The sequence below is a fragment of the Tribolium castaneum genome, chromosome 2 (genome assembly GCF_031307605.1).
Source record: "Tribolium castaneum strain GA2 chromosome 2, icTriCast1.1, whole genome shotgun sequence".
Lineage (NCBI taxonomy): Eukaryota > Metazoa > Arthropoda > Insecta > Coleoptera > Tenebrionidae > Tribolium > Tribolium castaneum.
The window spans coordinates 24828050-24844011 of record NC_087395.1 but is presented as its reverse complement, the minus strand read 5'-3'; the positions used below and the strand labels follow the sequence as shown (position 1 = coordinate 24844011).

General features: G+C 35.6%; 4 protein-coding genes across 11 annotated transcripts in view; 1 reads left to right on the top strand and 3 right to left on the bottom strand.

Moving 5' to 3' along the window:
• Positions 1 to 15962, top strand: part of LOC664106 (uncharacterized protein) — a 54093-nt gene that overhangs the window by 4582 nt on the left and 33549 nt on the right. The gene's annotated exons all lie outside the window — the stretch shown is intronic.
• LOC664140 (protein peste) lies at positions 597 to 6059 on the bottom strand. Of its 4 annotated transcripts, XM_015983722.1 has the most exons (9): positions 5862 to 6059; positions 4397 to 4477; positions 4232 to 4345; positions 3746 to 4184; positions 2528 to 2725; positions 2174 to 2465; positions 1920 to 2119; positions 1792 to 1865; positions 597 to 960 (listed from the first exon to the last, which is right to left on the bottom strand). In XM_015983722.1, exons 2-9 carry the CDS (start codon positions 4435 to 4437, stop codon positions 696 to 698), a joined length of 1623 nt encoding a protein of 540 aa, XP_015839208.1. In that variant the 5' UTR covers positions 4438 to 4477; positions 5862 to 6059; the 3' UTR covers positions 597 to 695. The 4 variants fall into 4 exon arrangements, with proteins under 4 accessions (XP_015839208.1, XP_064211097.1, XP_015839207.1 ...); XM_064355027.1 differs by lacking the exon at positions 4232 to 4345; XM_015983721.2 differs by lacking the exon at positions 5862 to 6059 and having other exon boundaries at positions 4397 to 4565.
• Positions 6732 to 8602, bottom strand: LOC664131 (protein croquemort-like). The gene is made up of 6 exons (XM_064355028.1): positions 8144 to 8602; positions 7880 to 8095; positions 7765 to 7829; positions 7332 to 7671; positions 7209 to 7282; positions 6732 to 7161 (listed from the first exon to the last, which is right to left on the bottom strand). The coding sequence occupies exons 1-6, from the start codon at positions 8540 to 8542 to the stop codon at positions 6912 to 6914; spliced, it is 1344 nt and encodes a 447-aa protein (XP_064211098.1). The 5' UTR covers positions 8543 to 8602; the 3' UTR covers positions 6732 to 6911.
• On the bottom strand, positions 8925 to 15694 carry LOC664123 (protein peste). Of its 4 annotated transcripts, none has more exons than XM_008200108.3 (7): positions 15421 to 15694; positions 12456 to 12896; positions 10297 to 10509; positions 9955 to 10246; positions 9460 to 9662; positions 9339 to 9412; positions 8925 to 9289 (listed from the first exon to the last, which is right to left on the bottom strand). In XM_008200108.3, the coding sequence occupies exons 1-7, from the start codon at positions 15442 to 15444 to the stop codon at positions 9001 to 9003; spliced, it is 1536 nt and encodes a 511-aa protein (XP_008198330.1). In that variant the 5' UTR covers positions 15445 to 15694; the 3' UTR covers positions 8925 to 9000. The 4 variants fall into 4 exon arrangements, with proteins under 4 accessions (XP_008198330.1, XP_008198332.1, XP_008198331.1 ...); XM_008200110.3 differs by lacking the exon at positions 15421 to 15694 and adding an exon at positions 13356 to 13576; XM_008200109.3 differs by lacking the exon at positions 15421 to 15694 and adding an exon at positions 12987 to 13349 and having other exon boundaries at positions 12456 to 12914.

Below are 15962 nucleotides of genomic sequence, written 5' to 3'. Positions count from 1 at the left end.
AATCAACGAGAAAAACAATGAGGGGCGAAATTGAAGGAACAAAAGATTCAATTACGGCTCTATACAAGCGGATTTGGAGAGATACAAAGGTAATTCGGCAAAATGTAATTTGTTGGGTGTTAATGTAATTTGTGTTTTACTAAAGGGGTTAATTTTGAGATTATTTGCGGCGGCTGCCGGAGATGGAAAATAAATGGATTTTTTTTCAAATTCGTTCTCAAGTTGATTGAAATCGCAACAAAGTGTTGGAAATTTTGGACTAAATGTGGTCAAGTGTATGCAACTAGCAGTGCTGTGGTGTGTTTCTTGTTGGAAATTAATTTCGTAATTTGTGTTGAACAGTGTTAAATTAATCATCTTTTGGCGGCATTAATAACAATTACGACTGTCAAATTGGATTGTGACAGGCGGAACCATGTCAAGGCCGCAAGCTGTGGATCGTTTCCATTGTTTCAGACGGAAGGGTGCAGTGGGATTTACCCTCGAGTTCCGGAATAATCCGTGTTGCAGTTCACCACCGGCAGTAACTTTAACGATTTCCACTCGGTCTTTATTTTTATGAGTATGGGGGGAAATAATGCGAAACGAGCGGCTGCTCCTTTTTACGTTTTTAATATAAATAAAAACTAAAGTAACAATAATTATCGTATTACACTGTAAAAGTGTAGGTACATCGTAAACATTAAAATCAGCTTTCAACAACGAAGCGGGATTTCTTCGACGTTACTTTGAGGTATTTTCAATTCGGTTTTGTGTCGTCGTTTTTTCGACCAGCAGTACATTACGACCACCCAGACGAACGAAGCGAGGCCTAAAGTGACTAATATCATGACGGCAATGTTGCTCACTTCCGGAAGACTCTGGATTTTGATCAGGAGAGAAGCCAATTCGTCGGTTGCGGGGAGGCTCTGGTCGAAGTAGAACAAGGGGATGAAGAGCTTGGGGACGTCGGCGTACATTCTGGAAAGACATTCTATGAGATTTTCGCAAAAAATACAGAAAAATTGTTAATTGTTAATTAACAAAAAATATTTAGAATTTTATGTAAACTTTCAGGCCCAAATAAAATTATTATGATCACATTTTTCACATACTTTTTTATTTTTTGGTTTAAGTCTTCAAAAAAGTTAATAACACGTTGGAACGGACAGTTAGTAACACCATTTTGTGTTTTCTTAACTTTATTTTTGTTTAAAAATGACAAAATGACTTTAATAGAAAGTAAAAATTTTACGAGCTTAAACGTACTTTTAACAAAATAAATGAGGTACCTAGCACGACAAAAACAAAAATATTTGGAGTTTTGAAGTTAAAAAACGTGCTCAAACGTAATTTTCGACTTAACTTCATGATTCCTCGCGATTTTAGTTCAATTCAGAAGCTTGATCTGTTTATTTCGTCGAAAGTTTTTAACTAAATGGAGAAAAACAACTAACTAAATGGAGAAAAACAAAGTAAAATAGAACAAATTTTAGTATAATTCGGTGATTTTTCTCATCCTTTTCTGATAAAATTCTCGAATAAAAAACAAAAATCAAGTGATTTTCGTCTTATTTTATTTTAATTTCACTAAAAAAATATTTATTTTTCGTGGTTTATTTGCTTTACTTATTATAGTTTAATTATAGGTAGATAAAAAACAGTGATAACAAAGCACAATAAATTATGAAGGCAACCGCGCCAACAATATTTTTACACTAGTTGATAAGACTTGCAATATTTGTCTTATTTTGAAAAATTAATTTCCTTTGCCAGCTTTGACCTGGCACGAATTTTGGTTGAAAAACTCACGTAATGTGTTCGATTGGCTGCAGAAGCACGTTGACTTGCATCCGGGCCCCGATATCCAGAACTATTCCCGATTTCTGGAATAAATTGAAAAGTTTGCAAAGAGTCAATGTGAAAGTTCCGCCACTTACCGGTTCCAAAGTGATGTAAAATTCGTGTTTGTCCTCGGGTTTTAATCCCTCGATGGTGTTATAATAATAAGGATCGGCACCGTAGAAATGCGGCATTGATAGAAAAGTCGGCGAGTTTTCGCGACACTTTGACACGTTGAAAACGCCAGAAGGGTGGCATTCGCCCGAACAAAAACATTTATTTTCCGGTCGCAACGTACCTGCATTTTTTTGTATAAATGCTATAAATAGAAAAAATATTGTGTATAACTAACCATTGTCGAAGATGTGTCTCGCGGTGTATTTGTACCCCAAAACCCCCTTCACGTTGACGTCCTTTTCGTATTCGAGTTTGGCGAATTTGCACAATTCCGAGGAGAAGAATTCGATGTAGTCGCGCTTTTGGTTGATGGGGTAAAACTCTCCCGCTGAGCCCTTCACAGCGTTACACTTCCCTTCGTAAAAGTCCGACTCGTTTTTGTAGTTCCAGGTCACAATTTTTCCGAAATTTTCATCGACTTTCGTCCACATGCTGAAAATTCCGTCGGTTCCCATTGAGTTATTTTTCTGAAATTTGTGGGTTTTTGTGTAATTTGCTTTCAATTCGTTTCGCGACTTACTCAACTCACCCCGTAAAACAATCCGAACTTATCAACGACTCCTGCCAGGGGGACCGTACTTAGTATGCTCAAAATGCTCTCTTCGTAACCATCGAAGAGGATCTCGCCCGCCGTTTTTGTCACGTATAAACTAGATAACGTCGAGAGGGAGTAGGAAATTGTGCGTTTGGAGAAAAAGCCGAAATTGCGGGCTTTGTACGCTATTGTCTGCAAAAATTAAAGCCTTACTCCACTGTTTTATACGTATTTTTGCTTAAATTAGCAATTTTATCGCCCTTTTTTTGAAAAAAATGGGTAATTAACGGAGCTTTCCAAAAACAAGAAACATCATAGTCATAGTTTCGTTCCATTTCAAAAAACTGAGTTATAGCCATTTTTTCATTCTTTTGAAAAAATCATATTAGCCTTGAATTTTGACAATTGACAATTTTGAAAATTCTAGGAGACTCTTCGAACCTACGGTTATCGAACGCAAAAAAAATATTTACTTATCGTAAGGGCTTTGGAAATAAAAATTTCTGAAAAAAATTTACATATGTCAAAAACTATAAGCCCTAAAAGAATTACACTGACCCTGACCACCACAATTTTAGGCAAAAAATTTCACAATTCAAATGAATCGTACAATTCGCCTGAACAAACCGTTTTGTTCGGATTTTTAATTTTCGTGTGATTTTTTTGGTTTGGTTAAAAACAAAACAAAAATTGCTAAATTTTGTATTCATCTGACGAGTTGCCAATGAAATCAGGGGGCGTGGATTTGGATTCAATCGTTTATTTGGTTGTTAAATTGATGGAGTGATGTTTGGTCTGTGATAAAATATAGTGCACCTGTGGTTTATCTCTTTTACACGATAAACTAATTTAAACGATTCTGCAATAAATCCCAGATTAACTGACTTTATTTTTTAATCGCAGCGATTGCGTAAATTAAGATGGAAACGCTTGACGTCGTCTACTTTTTGATTAAATTATTAAAAATTAAAATTAATAAAGTTGCATTAAGTGTGATGGTGATAAGAGTGCGCGTCTCCTTTGCCCCAGTTTCAAGTCGTTAAACGCCCACTCTTAATCTATTTAACCACACAATGCCGTTTTTTAGCCCGATTCGAATTAGGTCATCTTTTAATCCGAGCGACCAACAACCTAACTGAATGGCCAGCACTTAGCTGGAAAAAAATATCGTCTAGATCTAGCGATAATCCGACGTTTTCAAGTGCGTCTCACCAAAGGCACGACATTGATGGTGTTTATGACGTCATTGAGCTGCCGCACGCTGTTTTTCGCATCGAAAAAGTAGGATTTTTTGTGCTTGTAGCTGATGGTGTTGTTGTTGTCGTGCCACGTGATGTTGATCTTCTCCTTCACTTCCTTGAACCTGTAAGGCCCGACTTCCTGGAACCTGGGCTTGACCCCCGGGACGTGGAGGTCCTGCGGGTTGGTCCAGTTGAAGAGATAGATGTCCATGTCGAGGGGCGGATCGTTTTTCCTCCAGACTCTGAACGGTTCAGTCTTTGGTGTGAACGTCATGGCACTTGTCATCATAAAGTCGTAAAGGGGTTCAAAGTAGGCGAAAATCGCGAGTCCTAGTCCGATTAGTGCTATTCCCAGGAGAAGGAGGCAGACATGGCAGCAGGATCGGCATCTTTTCTTCATCTTTTCATTCCTGCGACGGAAAAAACGTTATCGCGTGTTGTGTTTTGGTTTACTTACGAAATTTCACGCTGGGTCATGGTGTTTGTGTCGGGGGGAAAAAATTTCGCACCAAACGGTGGTGAGAAATTTTTTCGATAGTGACATTTGACACGATTAGACAACACTGGTTTTCTTCGATAAATTATTAATAAAGACAGTGAGGGGAACAATAGGTGGACTTACTTGTATATCACAGCATTGTTGTTCGGATGGTCGTACGTCATGGGCCGCACTCGTTGCGTTCATTAAAGAGCAACAAAAGGTCTGCACACAGGAAATAGCACTAATAGTAGAATAATTTCATACAATTATGTTTGAATAAGAGATTTATCTATTGGACGAATAGACTTTAAGAGCCTTATCATACTTATCGGGATGACCTTTATAAGAGCGACTGGATCGGACTGTAAGCAACGTTATTTAATGCAGAGTGGCCAACATCTTAATTTCTTTGTAATTGGACGTTTCGTCAACAGGACGAAAGGTCGGAAAATTTAATATTCGGTTAGGAAAACTCGCATTCCTCAATCATTGATAAGGAGATAGCGATAAGTGTGAACACGTGGTGCTATTACATTTTCACAATGTGAAAAAAATACATTTTCAGCTTACAGGTACAACTATTTTTCAGTCCCAAAATCGTCTCTAAAATGACCAGTGTAGTCAAAAAACATGCAGATGTGTAGGCTGGTTGCATAACATTTCAGTTTTTTGGACGATTTTACTTACATATTTTTTTATAAATGGGTACCGCGTTTGGGTACACATTTTTTCAATTTTTTTTTGTAATACTCCACTTCCATCATTGCCGATGATTTTTTTTAAGAATAATTTTTTAAATTAATACTTTTTATAGTCTTAATAATTGTAAAAGTAGCTGAACTTTACTTTTCCTAACATAGCAAAAAAAAAAATGGGGCGAGAAAGCCGCCGAACGTACGGTCTTTTTAATGGCTTCTTGTGATGACAAACAGGCATATTTTATTTTTTTTACATACGTCCATAATCTTCGTCTTTTTAATAAATATTATAACCGAAAAAACCGAAAACGTTATTTTTTCATACATAGATATTTTTATAATAGATACCACGACTGCATACATGCTTAAAAAATTCTTGCAAGTCAATGTTTATGCGCTGCATCATTGTGCGAACATTTTTGAAAAGAATTTGACGAATCATTCATCAGTGCCAAGTGAAAAAAGAGCGAGAAAGGTTAAAAGTTATCAGGGGTGACGTCTTGCAAGTTACTCAATCGGGGGTTATTAAAGGGAATTTAGCTTATTTATAGTTTTGGAGATAATCCTCTTTGTGTTTACTTTTAATAACTTTCCTATTCTCCCGTGTAATGTCTTTAATGAAATTCCGACATGATCTGCTTCCGATGGTCTTATAAAAGGCTTTTATGTCAGAAATAATATTATCTCGTCGTAAACAAGGGACAAGGATTTGCCATTGGGAAAAATCATCTTTATTCTTGCTATTATCAGCCAGATCCTTTGCACAATACCCAATTACAAAGGGTCGAGCAATAATGAAAGACAAATAATTACACAGTTGGTAACATTTACGTGTCAATAGCACAATTGATACATTATCCTCCATGTTCCCATAATAAATTAATTCGAAAGAGATACATGTCACCCACCCATCACTCTCTCCCTCGAATTATTAAATTATTTCTTGGAACGAGCGCGCAGTCCTCCACATATTTGATTTATTATCCCGATTGTGGCATTTTTGAAATCGATAGTTTCCTTGAACAAACTTAGTTCGCTCGTACTTGGCACATCTGATAACCTTTCACTAAACTTTTGATAATAAAACTGAAGCAAACGAGTCAACAACCCACCAAAGACACACTCAACAAAATGTTTTCGGTTTTTTAAACAGTGCTGTGAAGAATGAGTCGGAGATAGCGTTATCTTTTGCGGTAAATAAAGCGCCGCAGGAACATAATAACTTATCGTTAAACGAAGCCTTTAACAGAAATGTGCTCAAATTTTGCTTTGCTTTTGGTGGGATGGTTTTTCGGAGGCAACCCACCATACGCTTGTGTAGTTTTACACATTCTTTGTTTTAATTCTACTCATCGACCGTTTAGTTTGTCACCAAATAGAAATTTTGGAGAATTTTTGGTATAAATTACTATAATTAAAAACAAAAAAAACGTTTAACCATAGAATTTTGTTCATCTTGAGACGGGCTTGAAAAACAGTTTTTTTCAAAATTATTCAAAAAAAAAATAAAAGGGAGGAAAAATAGTTTTTAATTTTTTTTTGCACGAAACATCTCTTATTTTGAATAATATAAGAAATAATAATAATAATAAAATCACATGCATAGTGAGACGTTTAAAGTATTTAACAAGAAACCGTCTTGTGTATGTTTAAGGCCATTAACGTCACCACAACGAGCTTTTATTTCTGGTAAATTAGGTCGAACAACAATTTATTCCATCATTAGTTAATTATTAGATTAGAAAGATGTGTTTTAATTTAATTAACAAGTCTAAATGTGAGTTTTTATCGGTCGGACGTTTTGTTTATTATGAGCATTAACCTTGTCAAGAAAATAAACAAATGATACGTCATTTCAATTTGTGCAATTTTTCAAAGATTATGTAATGACCTACTACTAACAACAATTTCTAGTTTTAATCAGTCTAATTAATGCTTTTCAAGAAATTGTATTAAAATTACACTCGTTTTAATGGAACCTCTTCGTCTTTCAATAAAATTATTCTTTTTGCGTCTGTCCGTCGGCGTCGATTGAAAAACAGAGTCATTAGAACAAAACTAATCCCAATCATTAGAGATCCAAGCGACGTGCAAATAATTGGTAAATTTATAATTAATTTGATGAACAATATTGATAATCCTGAAAGTTTGATATTTTGTTTGGTCCACCAAACTGGGACGAAAATTTGGCGGACGTTTTCCACAAGTCTGAAAAAGATTTTTGTTTTCCAAACTATAAATTCTGAATTACGTACGAAATGCCGTTAACTGGTCGTATCAAAAGATTAAGTTGTGTTTTCGCTCTCATTTCAATCGGAATTCCGGTGGTCTGAAAAAACCAATTATCATAATTTAATTCGAGCAAAACCAAGCCTAACCGGTTCTATGATAAGGATCGATTCATGCTGGTTTTTATTCGGTTTTAAACCATCAATTGGCTGGAGATAAGTCGGATCCGCCCGGAAAAAATGCGGCAGGGAGAGAAAAAGCGGAAAACCGTGTCTGGTCGTCGACAGATTGACCATACCATATGGGACACACTCCCCATTGCAAAAACAGGAATTTTCCGGGAAAATTGTACCATTGTCGAAAAACCGGTCCCCAAGCACGTATTTATAACCCAGTATGTTATCCACCATTTCCGTTCCGACAAAATGGAGATGGAACTTCCGGCGCAAATCCGGCGAAAATGTGAGGATTTCTTCCGGTTGTAAATCCCTTTGGAAAAACTGGCCACTGTACCCGGACACGTCGGAGCAATTTTCTTGGAAAAAGCCCGTTTTCCGGTCGTATTCCCAGTTGTAGACTTACCCCAAAGTTGAGTTAATTCCGGTGCCCATGTTTACGACTCCGGCAAAGTCCGTGGTTCCGTTTCTCTGCCAATTGTTTGAATTAAACTTGGTTTTAAGAAACCAATTTTTTTTACTTGGTAAAACCATCCAAAACGGTCCCAATTCGGGAATTTCAGGTCGTGGAAAATAGGCAAAGCTCGCGCAATTTTGATCAAAGGCTCACTGTAGCCCTCGAAAAGCAATTCGGAGACGGTATGTGTGGAAAATAATGACCGGAAAAGTGGTTTTAAAATTAGGAAGAAGTATCTCCGCGTGTAAAATTTCCAGAAACGGGTTACCGTCGTTGCAGCCTTAAAAATTCACGTTATGGGGGAGAAACCAGGCGAAAAAAATATTACTAGAGTGATATAATTAACCCCGACCACCACATCGTCCAAATTTCCTCCCTGATGCTTCCAGATTTTCTTCTCCCGGTACGTAACCGTGCCATTTTCGTTCCAGATCACGTTGCACTTTTCCTCACTTTGACTGAACTTATAAGGCCCCAGTTCGTCAAATTTCGGCTTAACCGACAAGTTGTAAAAATCGTCCGCATTTGTCCAATTGAAGAAATAAAATTCGGTTGCAACTTCATTTGGTATTTTTTTCCAAAACCAATACACGATACTGTTTGGTTCCAGCACAAAACAACTGTTCAAAACCACCGGCCAAAAGACAATCACACCGAAGCCACAAAGGCCCAAAATTATGCAAAAACAAAGTTGCGACAGTTGTTTGAATAATTTCAAATCGAACATTCTGTCACAAAAACAAAACGTGTTCTACAATCTAACGCTGGAAATAACACTGTGTTAAATGGCGTCAGGTTTTTTTTTCATTTGAACGCGAAAACGTGTTTTTAGTGGAGGTTTTTGCCGAAGCCAGGTACTAAAAGGCGTTATTTTGGGGACGGGTCAAAGAACAGAAAATGCAGTTTTTGGGTGACCCTGAAGTGTTTTTCTCAAATAATTATTTCCATGAATCGTAATTAATGAGAAATAAAACAACAAATAAGCTTGGTGTTTACATAAAAGTGATAGAAATTGCCACTTTTTCGCCTGATGTAAATTGCAGATTTTGTTTGTTTTAGAATAACTATAAAGGAAAAAAGGTGAGGTGGGAAAAATTTTGAGACAAGAATAGAAACAAATTTTTATTAACATAACAAATTACAATAATAATTATCTATTATAAATAACAATTCGGTTACAACAATTCAAATCTTTTTAACAATTTCGAGCGACCGGTCCATTTTGAGTGGAATACTTTGGTCGGCGTACAACAACTTCTCTTTTCTCTTGCCGCACAAATTCATCGTGCATATTTTATAAACAAGTAACGACACAACAATCACGCCAGCAAACACGAGGATAATCCCGAAAGCGGTGCAGATCACCGGAAGATTGAGGAGTAATCTCAACTTGAAAGCTTCACCGTCCGGAATCCGAATTTTCTGCTCGAACCATAGAATGGGCACAAAAACTTTAGGGACGCCTTTGTACAACCTAAAACATTCCCTGTACGATTCCGGGCACCCGGACTTGACGAACTTACGATATCCCGGAATCGGGCTGCATTAGTAGATTAATTTGGAGCCGGGCGCTGACTTCCAACGGAATTCCGGTGGTCTAAAAAATAGTTTCAATGCGATTGAGTGAGGCATTTAGTGTCTTACTGGCTCCAGGGTGAGGAAAAACTCGTGCTTGGATTTTTCCGGGCGAACGCCTTCGATTGAGTCGGTATAGTAGGCATCTGCTTGGTAGAAATGCGGCAGTGAGGCGAATGATGGTGAGCCGAAACGACAGCTCGAAACGTTGACTAGGCCCGAAGGCACGCATTCGCCGTTGCAGAAACAGCGGTTTTCCGGGAAAATCGTGCCTAAAATTGCCCAGTTTTAGATTTTCCGAAAAAACGCAGGAATCTAAAATCTTATCTAAATTATCATGATCAGGGAACAAACTAGTATTTTGTACACAAAATAATCTGACTAATCTGACGAAAATTAATTGAGGTCAAAGTGGCATGAAAACTGAATTAAACAGTAGCTGCGTTTAATTTAACAATAATCGGAATTTTGCGTTTGGAAATTTTCAGTAAAAATCGCATAATTGGGGTCAGATCGATATGCCGTGCCGCAAAATTTCTTATCTGCTAGTAAAAAAAATGTTACCATTATCGAGCATGTAACTGTCGACGACGTACTTGTTCCCTAGTATATTATTCACGACGCTCTGCCCGGAGTACCTGAGCGTCATGGTCCGGCACAAATCCGGCGAGAAAAAACTAATCGATTTATTATCAAGCTTGGTGAAAAATTCCCCCGCTGAACCATTAACCATGGCACAAGAGCCCTCGTAATAAGGCGTTTGTGTCCAATAATTCCAACTGTACAGTCTACCAAAAGTGGAGTTTATTCCAGTTCCCATGTTAAAAATGCCTTCGTAATGCGCTGATCCGTTCCGCTACAAGGCCATTCCATAAGAAGCAACTCGGTTTTTGTGTCACTACTTACGGTGTAGAACCAACCGAATTTGTCCCAAGGTGGCAAAGAGCCCGATAGAAAGGGCAAGGAGCGGGCAAGGGTGATCAGAGGGTCCTTGTAGCCGGTGAAAAGCATCTCTGACACGGACCTAGTGATGTGGACAGTTGGGGACATGCTGGACAGGGATAAGGAGAGGCCTTGGCGGATTAAGTAACCCCACGTGCGCGCGGAGTAGGCAGCTGACTGCAAAAAAAAACTGTAATTAAAATCTAGCAGTAATTACGGGGTAATTTCGGTGGGAAAACGATGAAACAAAATTGATTATGACGCAGTCTTGAAATTTAAACATCAGGTATGCAGAAATTGTTGCTAAAATACACACCACCTAAGATCAATATTGAAGTTTACAACTCTGTAGTATTGTTCATTAAGTTAATTCTCCCATGAGAGGTTTTGCTCCATTTTGGACGACTTAACAAGATTTTCAAAACTGTAATGCAAAATAACTGGATTAGGTAGGTCGTGGTTATGTCACCTAATGTAATTATTTTTATAAACATCATCGACAAATAATTTTAAGAAACCACATTCGAGCTTGAGGTCATATTGCTATGAAATTTTCTCGTGTGACTTCAGTCACATGTACTCGTAAAATAGACTATTGACAACTCACATTTATTTTGAATTCTTGACCCACATTTTAGCATTTAATTTATTATTACTTTTTACTAGAACATTTGCAGAGGTATATTGTTGCAGTTTCAGGGAAAATACTGTTGAAATAGTGAGTCATTTATTTTCAGAAGCAATTACAAAATTTGTTGATAAACAATTAGGAACAACAAGTTTAAAAAAACAACGAATACCGAAATTATCTACTTAAAAGATGTGATTGTTAAAAATAAGAAAGATAAGATAATTGGTGATTTTTTAACAGCTGTTCATTCAATGCTGCACGATTTTTTGTTTCCGCTTTTTTTAAAAAATTGATCTAAAGTTTTTTTTTGTCATTAACTTATTTGGGTGTCTTTTATCACCATTCAAGTAAAGATTTGAAACTTATGAATTTACGAATTATCCTGTATATGTGATTTAAAGTTAAAAAACATAATTAAATAATGATCAAGTTGTCCAGAGCAGGTCGAGAAAAAAGCAAATTTTTATTATTATTATTATTATTATTATTATTATTATTATTATTATTATTATTATTATTATTATTATAATTATTTTTAATAAATTGGGAATGAATTTCAATTATTTAATTGCTTTGAATTAATTTTAAATTGTTAAAGATTTTTGTTTCCTCCGAAATTAAATAAAAATTATAGTCCTTTTAATTACGTTTTTCAGTGCGCTCTACTGAAATAGTGAATAATTTTGGTATAATTTCAGACTAATTTAAGACGCAATTGAATAATAATTTAGTCCACATTTTTGTTTATTAATGAACCGAGAATAATTATTAAATTTTTTAAGTAGATAATCATGTGATATTATAAATTAAAAACGAAAACCGACGAACAGTTTTTTTGTATTAAAATTACTGTTTTTCGTGTAATTTTTTTTAATTGTAGATTATTCCTCGGAATTAATTAATTAATTAATTTTGTATTTGTTGGTTTGATTATTGTGAATTTAATTCACCCGGGAGACCTTGTACGTTATTTTGTAGTTTATTTTTCGGAAGTGCGAATGCAATTTCATTGAAAAAACAGTGAATTAATTTGAATATCAAATGCAGCGTGTTCCTGGTTCAGCAACACCACATTTGAAATATTAGCCTATAACTAATTAAATTTTAAATAATCCAGAAATTGAAACATAATGCGTTCAAGTTGATTTAACTTTCAATTTCATTAATCACTCCTGGCTACGTTAGACATTTTTACCGTTAGATCCCTATCTTGGAACTTGTTTACAACACGTTGAAAGCTCTCCATCAGATTTAATAATAAATTTAATGGCTTTCGGGACGAGACAATTTCGGGAAATAACTTACCTTGACACAAAGTGATTAAATCAAATTAAAACAATATATTAACATTCCCCCGATAATTAAAAGAAATGAACATGAAAATGTTGTTATCGGGTTTTTCAACGAAGGAGAAAATCCATGTTTCCGTACGTCACAAGATCATAAACAATGCGGGAACATTTTTTCCTAATTAGCGAATCCATGCACTTACTAAAGCGACTGGATTTACAGTGGTGATTTCGTCGTTGATATTTCCTTTCTCCCGATTTTCGTACCAAAACTTCAAGTGTCTGAACGAAACCGTCCCGTTTTTATTCCAAACGATATCGGCCTTTTCTTTCGTCTCCGAGTACCGATAAGGCCCCATTTCCCGAAATTTCATTTTCACCGAACTGTTGTACACGTCCTCTGGATTCGTCCAGTTGAAGAAGTAGAAATCGATGGGGAACGCCGTCGGAAACTTCCTCCAGATATCAAAAGCGTGCGAAGTCGGCATTAACACCATGTTACTCTCGATTAAATATTTCAAAATCACTGGCCAGATAAACGGAAGCACAAAACCGCCGACAATAAAAACCACCGACACCACAAACGCGCACACACACTTTGGCAGACACCTCGTGGACTTCATGCTGTAGGTTCTTCTGGTGACCTGAAAAGGGAAGCATCACTGGACGCTGATTAAAAACGAAAAAAATAAGTGGGGGGTCGAAATCGGTCTAAGCCTGTGGGAAGGACTCACCATGGCTGGCATTTAGCTGCACTTCATGGTTTAGAACAACAACCTAATAAAGATCCGAGCGAGTGCTTGTTATTAAGTCGGAGGTGAAGCACCATTTGACCCCTCGTTAATTCACTTTACGCGAAATCACAAATTCGGACTAATTGGAAGCTTTTTACCGACTTGCTGATGCAATGTGCCTGATGGTGGCTTTATACCGGAGGAAATTGGATTAAATTATTAAGGTATCGGCCAGTGGCTGCACCGCTTTGAGGAAAACACCACGATTATAGGGTGGCTAATACGCTCGGACGGAAAATTTGAATATTGAACGGAAAAGATGACATGTGGGCGTGCACGCGATTATACGAGATGATTTGATTAACTCACATGAGATTGACCGATTTTTGGACCAGCACACACAATCTATTGATAGGTTATCACTGTGATTTTTACGTTTTTATGGTTTTATCTAGTTCATTATCAAGGTGGAAATGAGTGGTCTCAAGGCTATGTTTACTACCAGCGAATTGCGCTAGAAAATAAGGAAAAATCAAACTGGCTCTGTTTCTGGGACAGGTCTGGACAGTTTTATAGAGATTGTTTAGAAAAATATGATTTAAAAGTTTATAGCTTTCGGTTTTTTATTTATTTATTTTTTTGAACTGATTCGTTACTTATTTTTGATAAAAAATACGCAATTTGGTAAATACGTAAGAAAATTTGACTTGGTAAATTTACTTTACTTTTTACAAAATTTTGCAAAATAATTACATTACGACATCAAAAACGTGCATAAAATTTCGAATAAAGCAAATTCTTTTATTTATCATCTGTGTTAAAGTTTCATTTTTAACAAATCTTTATCTATTGCGAGTTAATTTGTGTTTTTTTTTTGGTTAAAAAAGGTACCACAAAATAATACAGAGAAAAATAATTTAATAATTGGCCAAAAATGTATTTATTTCAAAAAAACACGAAAATACCTACCATGTTCGACCAGATTTGGACTTTTTTGGATAATTTTTCAAAATAATTAATTGTGTTTTTAGTTGTTACTTAAAAAATGTGCATAACTCCATTCTGCGATTTTTTGACAATTTTTGCCAAAAAATGTAATTGTGTCAAATAATTTGATAATAATTTATATAATAATAATAATTTGATTTTATCTTGTTAGTTTGGCCAAATTACGCGAAAAAATCTCAACAAGTTGGTTAAATAAGGCTCGAAAACAGCAAGTAGAACATCATATTTAACCCAATTCAGCGATTTGCTGGGTAATTTTTGACGAAATTTTGCAAAATAATTAAATTTTTATTTTCGTTTTAAGTCGGCGATTTTTCGATTTAATTTGCACGGACTCTCCCAGAATAATTGGGTTTTTTATTGAAAAATGTACAAATGAATAAAACTCAAAAGCGGCAAAAAGTTTGACTAAAAAATATTTTTATTCCTATCTCAAAAACGTGTTTAAACACTCAAAAAAGTAAACATTGCTTTATTTTCCTAGTTTTTCAATAATTTTTGACGAAATTTTGCTAAATTATCGCGTTGTCCTAAAATACTTAGAAAATAATAAAGAAATATATTTCCATTTCGCTCAGATTTTTCGTTCAGAGAACGTGTTTATGTGCTCAAAAAATACAAATAATAACACCAAAAATAATGGAAAAATGCAAAAATATATGTATTTTTAGTTTTTTTAAATTGTATTTAAACAGTGAGTATTGACCGAAAAATGTTCTTCAGCGTTCGAAAAACGCAAGATTATCTTTGAGTAAATACATAATAGACATCATTTGGACCTATGTCAAAATTTTTAGTTTTTTCGATTTTTGACGAGATTTTGGAGTAATTGGTTTCTAGATAAATTACAAAAAACCTCAATTTTCGACAAAACTCAGTGAATTTTGAAGTCGGTTTTGCATATTTTTGGTTCATTTTCGGCAAAATTTTACTAAAAAAGCGCGTTTTTGTTGAAAAATTTTGCTCCGATTTATTTGCATTATTTTGCATTGCGCGTAAAATTAAGGAAAAATCATACTTAGCCACTGTTTTAACCCACATTTATTGATAAAAGCAAAAATGCGTTCCAAACTGAACTTGATCTTGACTGTCTTCCGCAATTTGAACCCAATAATACTAAGTAGTATCTCCAACTCTTTTAAATACAAGCGTATTGTTACAGATAAAGTTTGTTTAATAACAATAACATCCGAGCAAAATACTTTTTCCATTAAAACCGAACAGATAAACAAAGTCCATTAATTTAATCAGCATGTCAACTTGTGTAATTAAAATGGACGTCTACAATTTATTGTTATTAGAGTTATTAACTATTCACTACTACACTTTTGCGTCCCGAATCTAAAAATAGCGGAAATTAACGAAAACTTTATCACTAACCGTTTGCTGTTAAGAATACAAGGTGAATCAATTTTCCCACACTTACCTGGTCTGCGGTCCGCTCGCACATCTCAACTTATCAAATTGTTCAAATGCAGTTGCATCGCGCATTGCACTTGCGGCAAACTTGCATTGTATTTAAAGTGCACACTATTAGAAAAAATGATGACTTTCATCTCAATAACAATTACGTAACCGAAAGAGCGTTTTGCCCATTTTGCGCCAATATTTATTTACCGCACGTTTGTTACGTTTTAAAATCAATATTTTTCTCGTCGCATTTTCGATCGGCACAGTCACCAACACTGCGCGTCTTTAATTAAAGACAATGAATGGATTCGACCCACAGTGCACTCGTGATTCTAAAAATATTTCAAAGACCCACATTACAAAATGCCGTCGAATTGAAAATTTCGAGGAATTGTGGAATGCGAGACATTGACATTGGCTCGGGCCGTGGAAAACGTGAGGTGAACTTGTTTAGGAAAGCCCATGGCTTGAATAAAAACGTAATTATTTCGTAATGTTGTTGATCATAGATAATCGTCGGAATTATCTCGGAATGATCGCATGTTATTTACGATTTTT

Excerpts from the sequence above, each read along its gene's own strand:
- LOC664123 (XM_008200108.3), bottom strand. The coding sequence starts at position 15,444 with ATGTGCGAGCGGACCGCAGACCAG. Across the intron at positions 12,897-15,420 it reads GCGAGCGGACCGCAGACCAG|GTCACCAGAAGAACCTACAG; the intron begins GTAAGTGTGGGA and ends TTCCCTTTTCAG. Across the intron at positions 9,413-9,459 it reads TTTTCCTCACCCTGGAGCCA|ACCACCGGAATTCCGTTGGA; the intron begins GTAAGACACTAA and ends ACTATTTTTTAG.
- LOC664140 (XM_015983722.1), bottom strand. The coding sequence starts at position 4,437 with ATGACGTACGACCATCCGAACAACAATGCTGTGATATACAA. Across the intron at positions 2,726-3,745 it reads CCATCAATGTCGTGCCTTTG|ACAATAGCGTACAAAGCCCG; the intron begins GTGAGACGCACT and ends TAATTTTTGCAG. Across the intron at positions 961-1,791 it reads CAGCCAATCGAACACATTAC|AATGTACGCCGACGTCCCCA; the intron begins GTGAGTTTTTCA and ends ATGTCTTTCCAG.
- LOC664131 (XM_064355028.1), bottom strand. The coding sequence starts at position 8,542 with ATGTTCGATTTGAAATTATTCAAACAACTGTCGCAACTTTGTTTTTGC. Across the intron at positions 7,283-7,331 it reads CGATCCTTATCATAGAACCG|ACCACCGGAATTCCGATTGA; the intron begins GTTAGGCTTGGT and ends TGGTTTTTTCAG. Across the intron at positions 7,162-7,208 it reads CGACCAGTTAACGGCATTTC|ACTTGTGGAAAACGTCCGCC; the intron begins GTACGTAATTCA and ends AATCTTTTTCAG.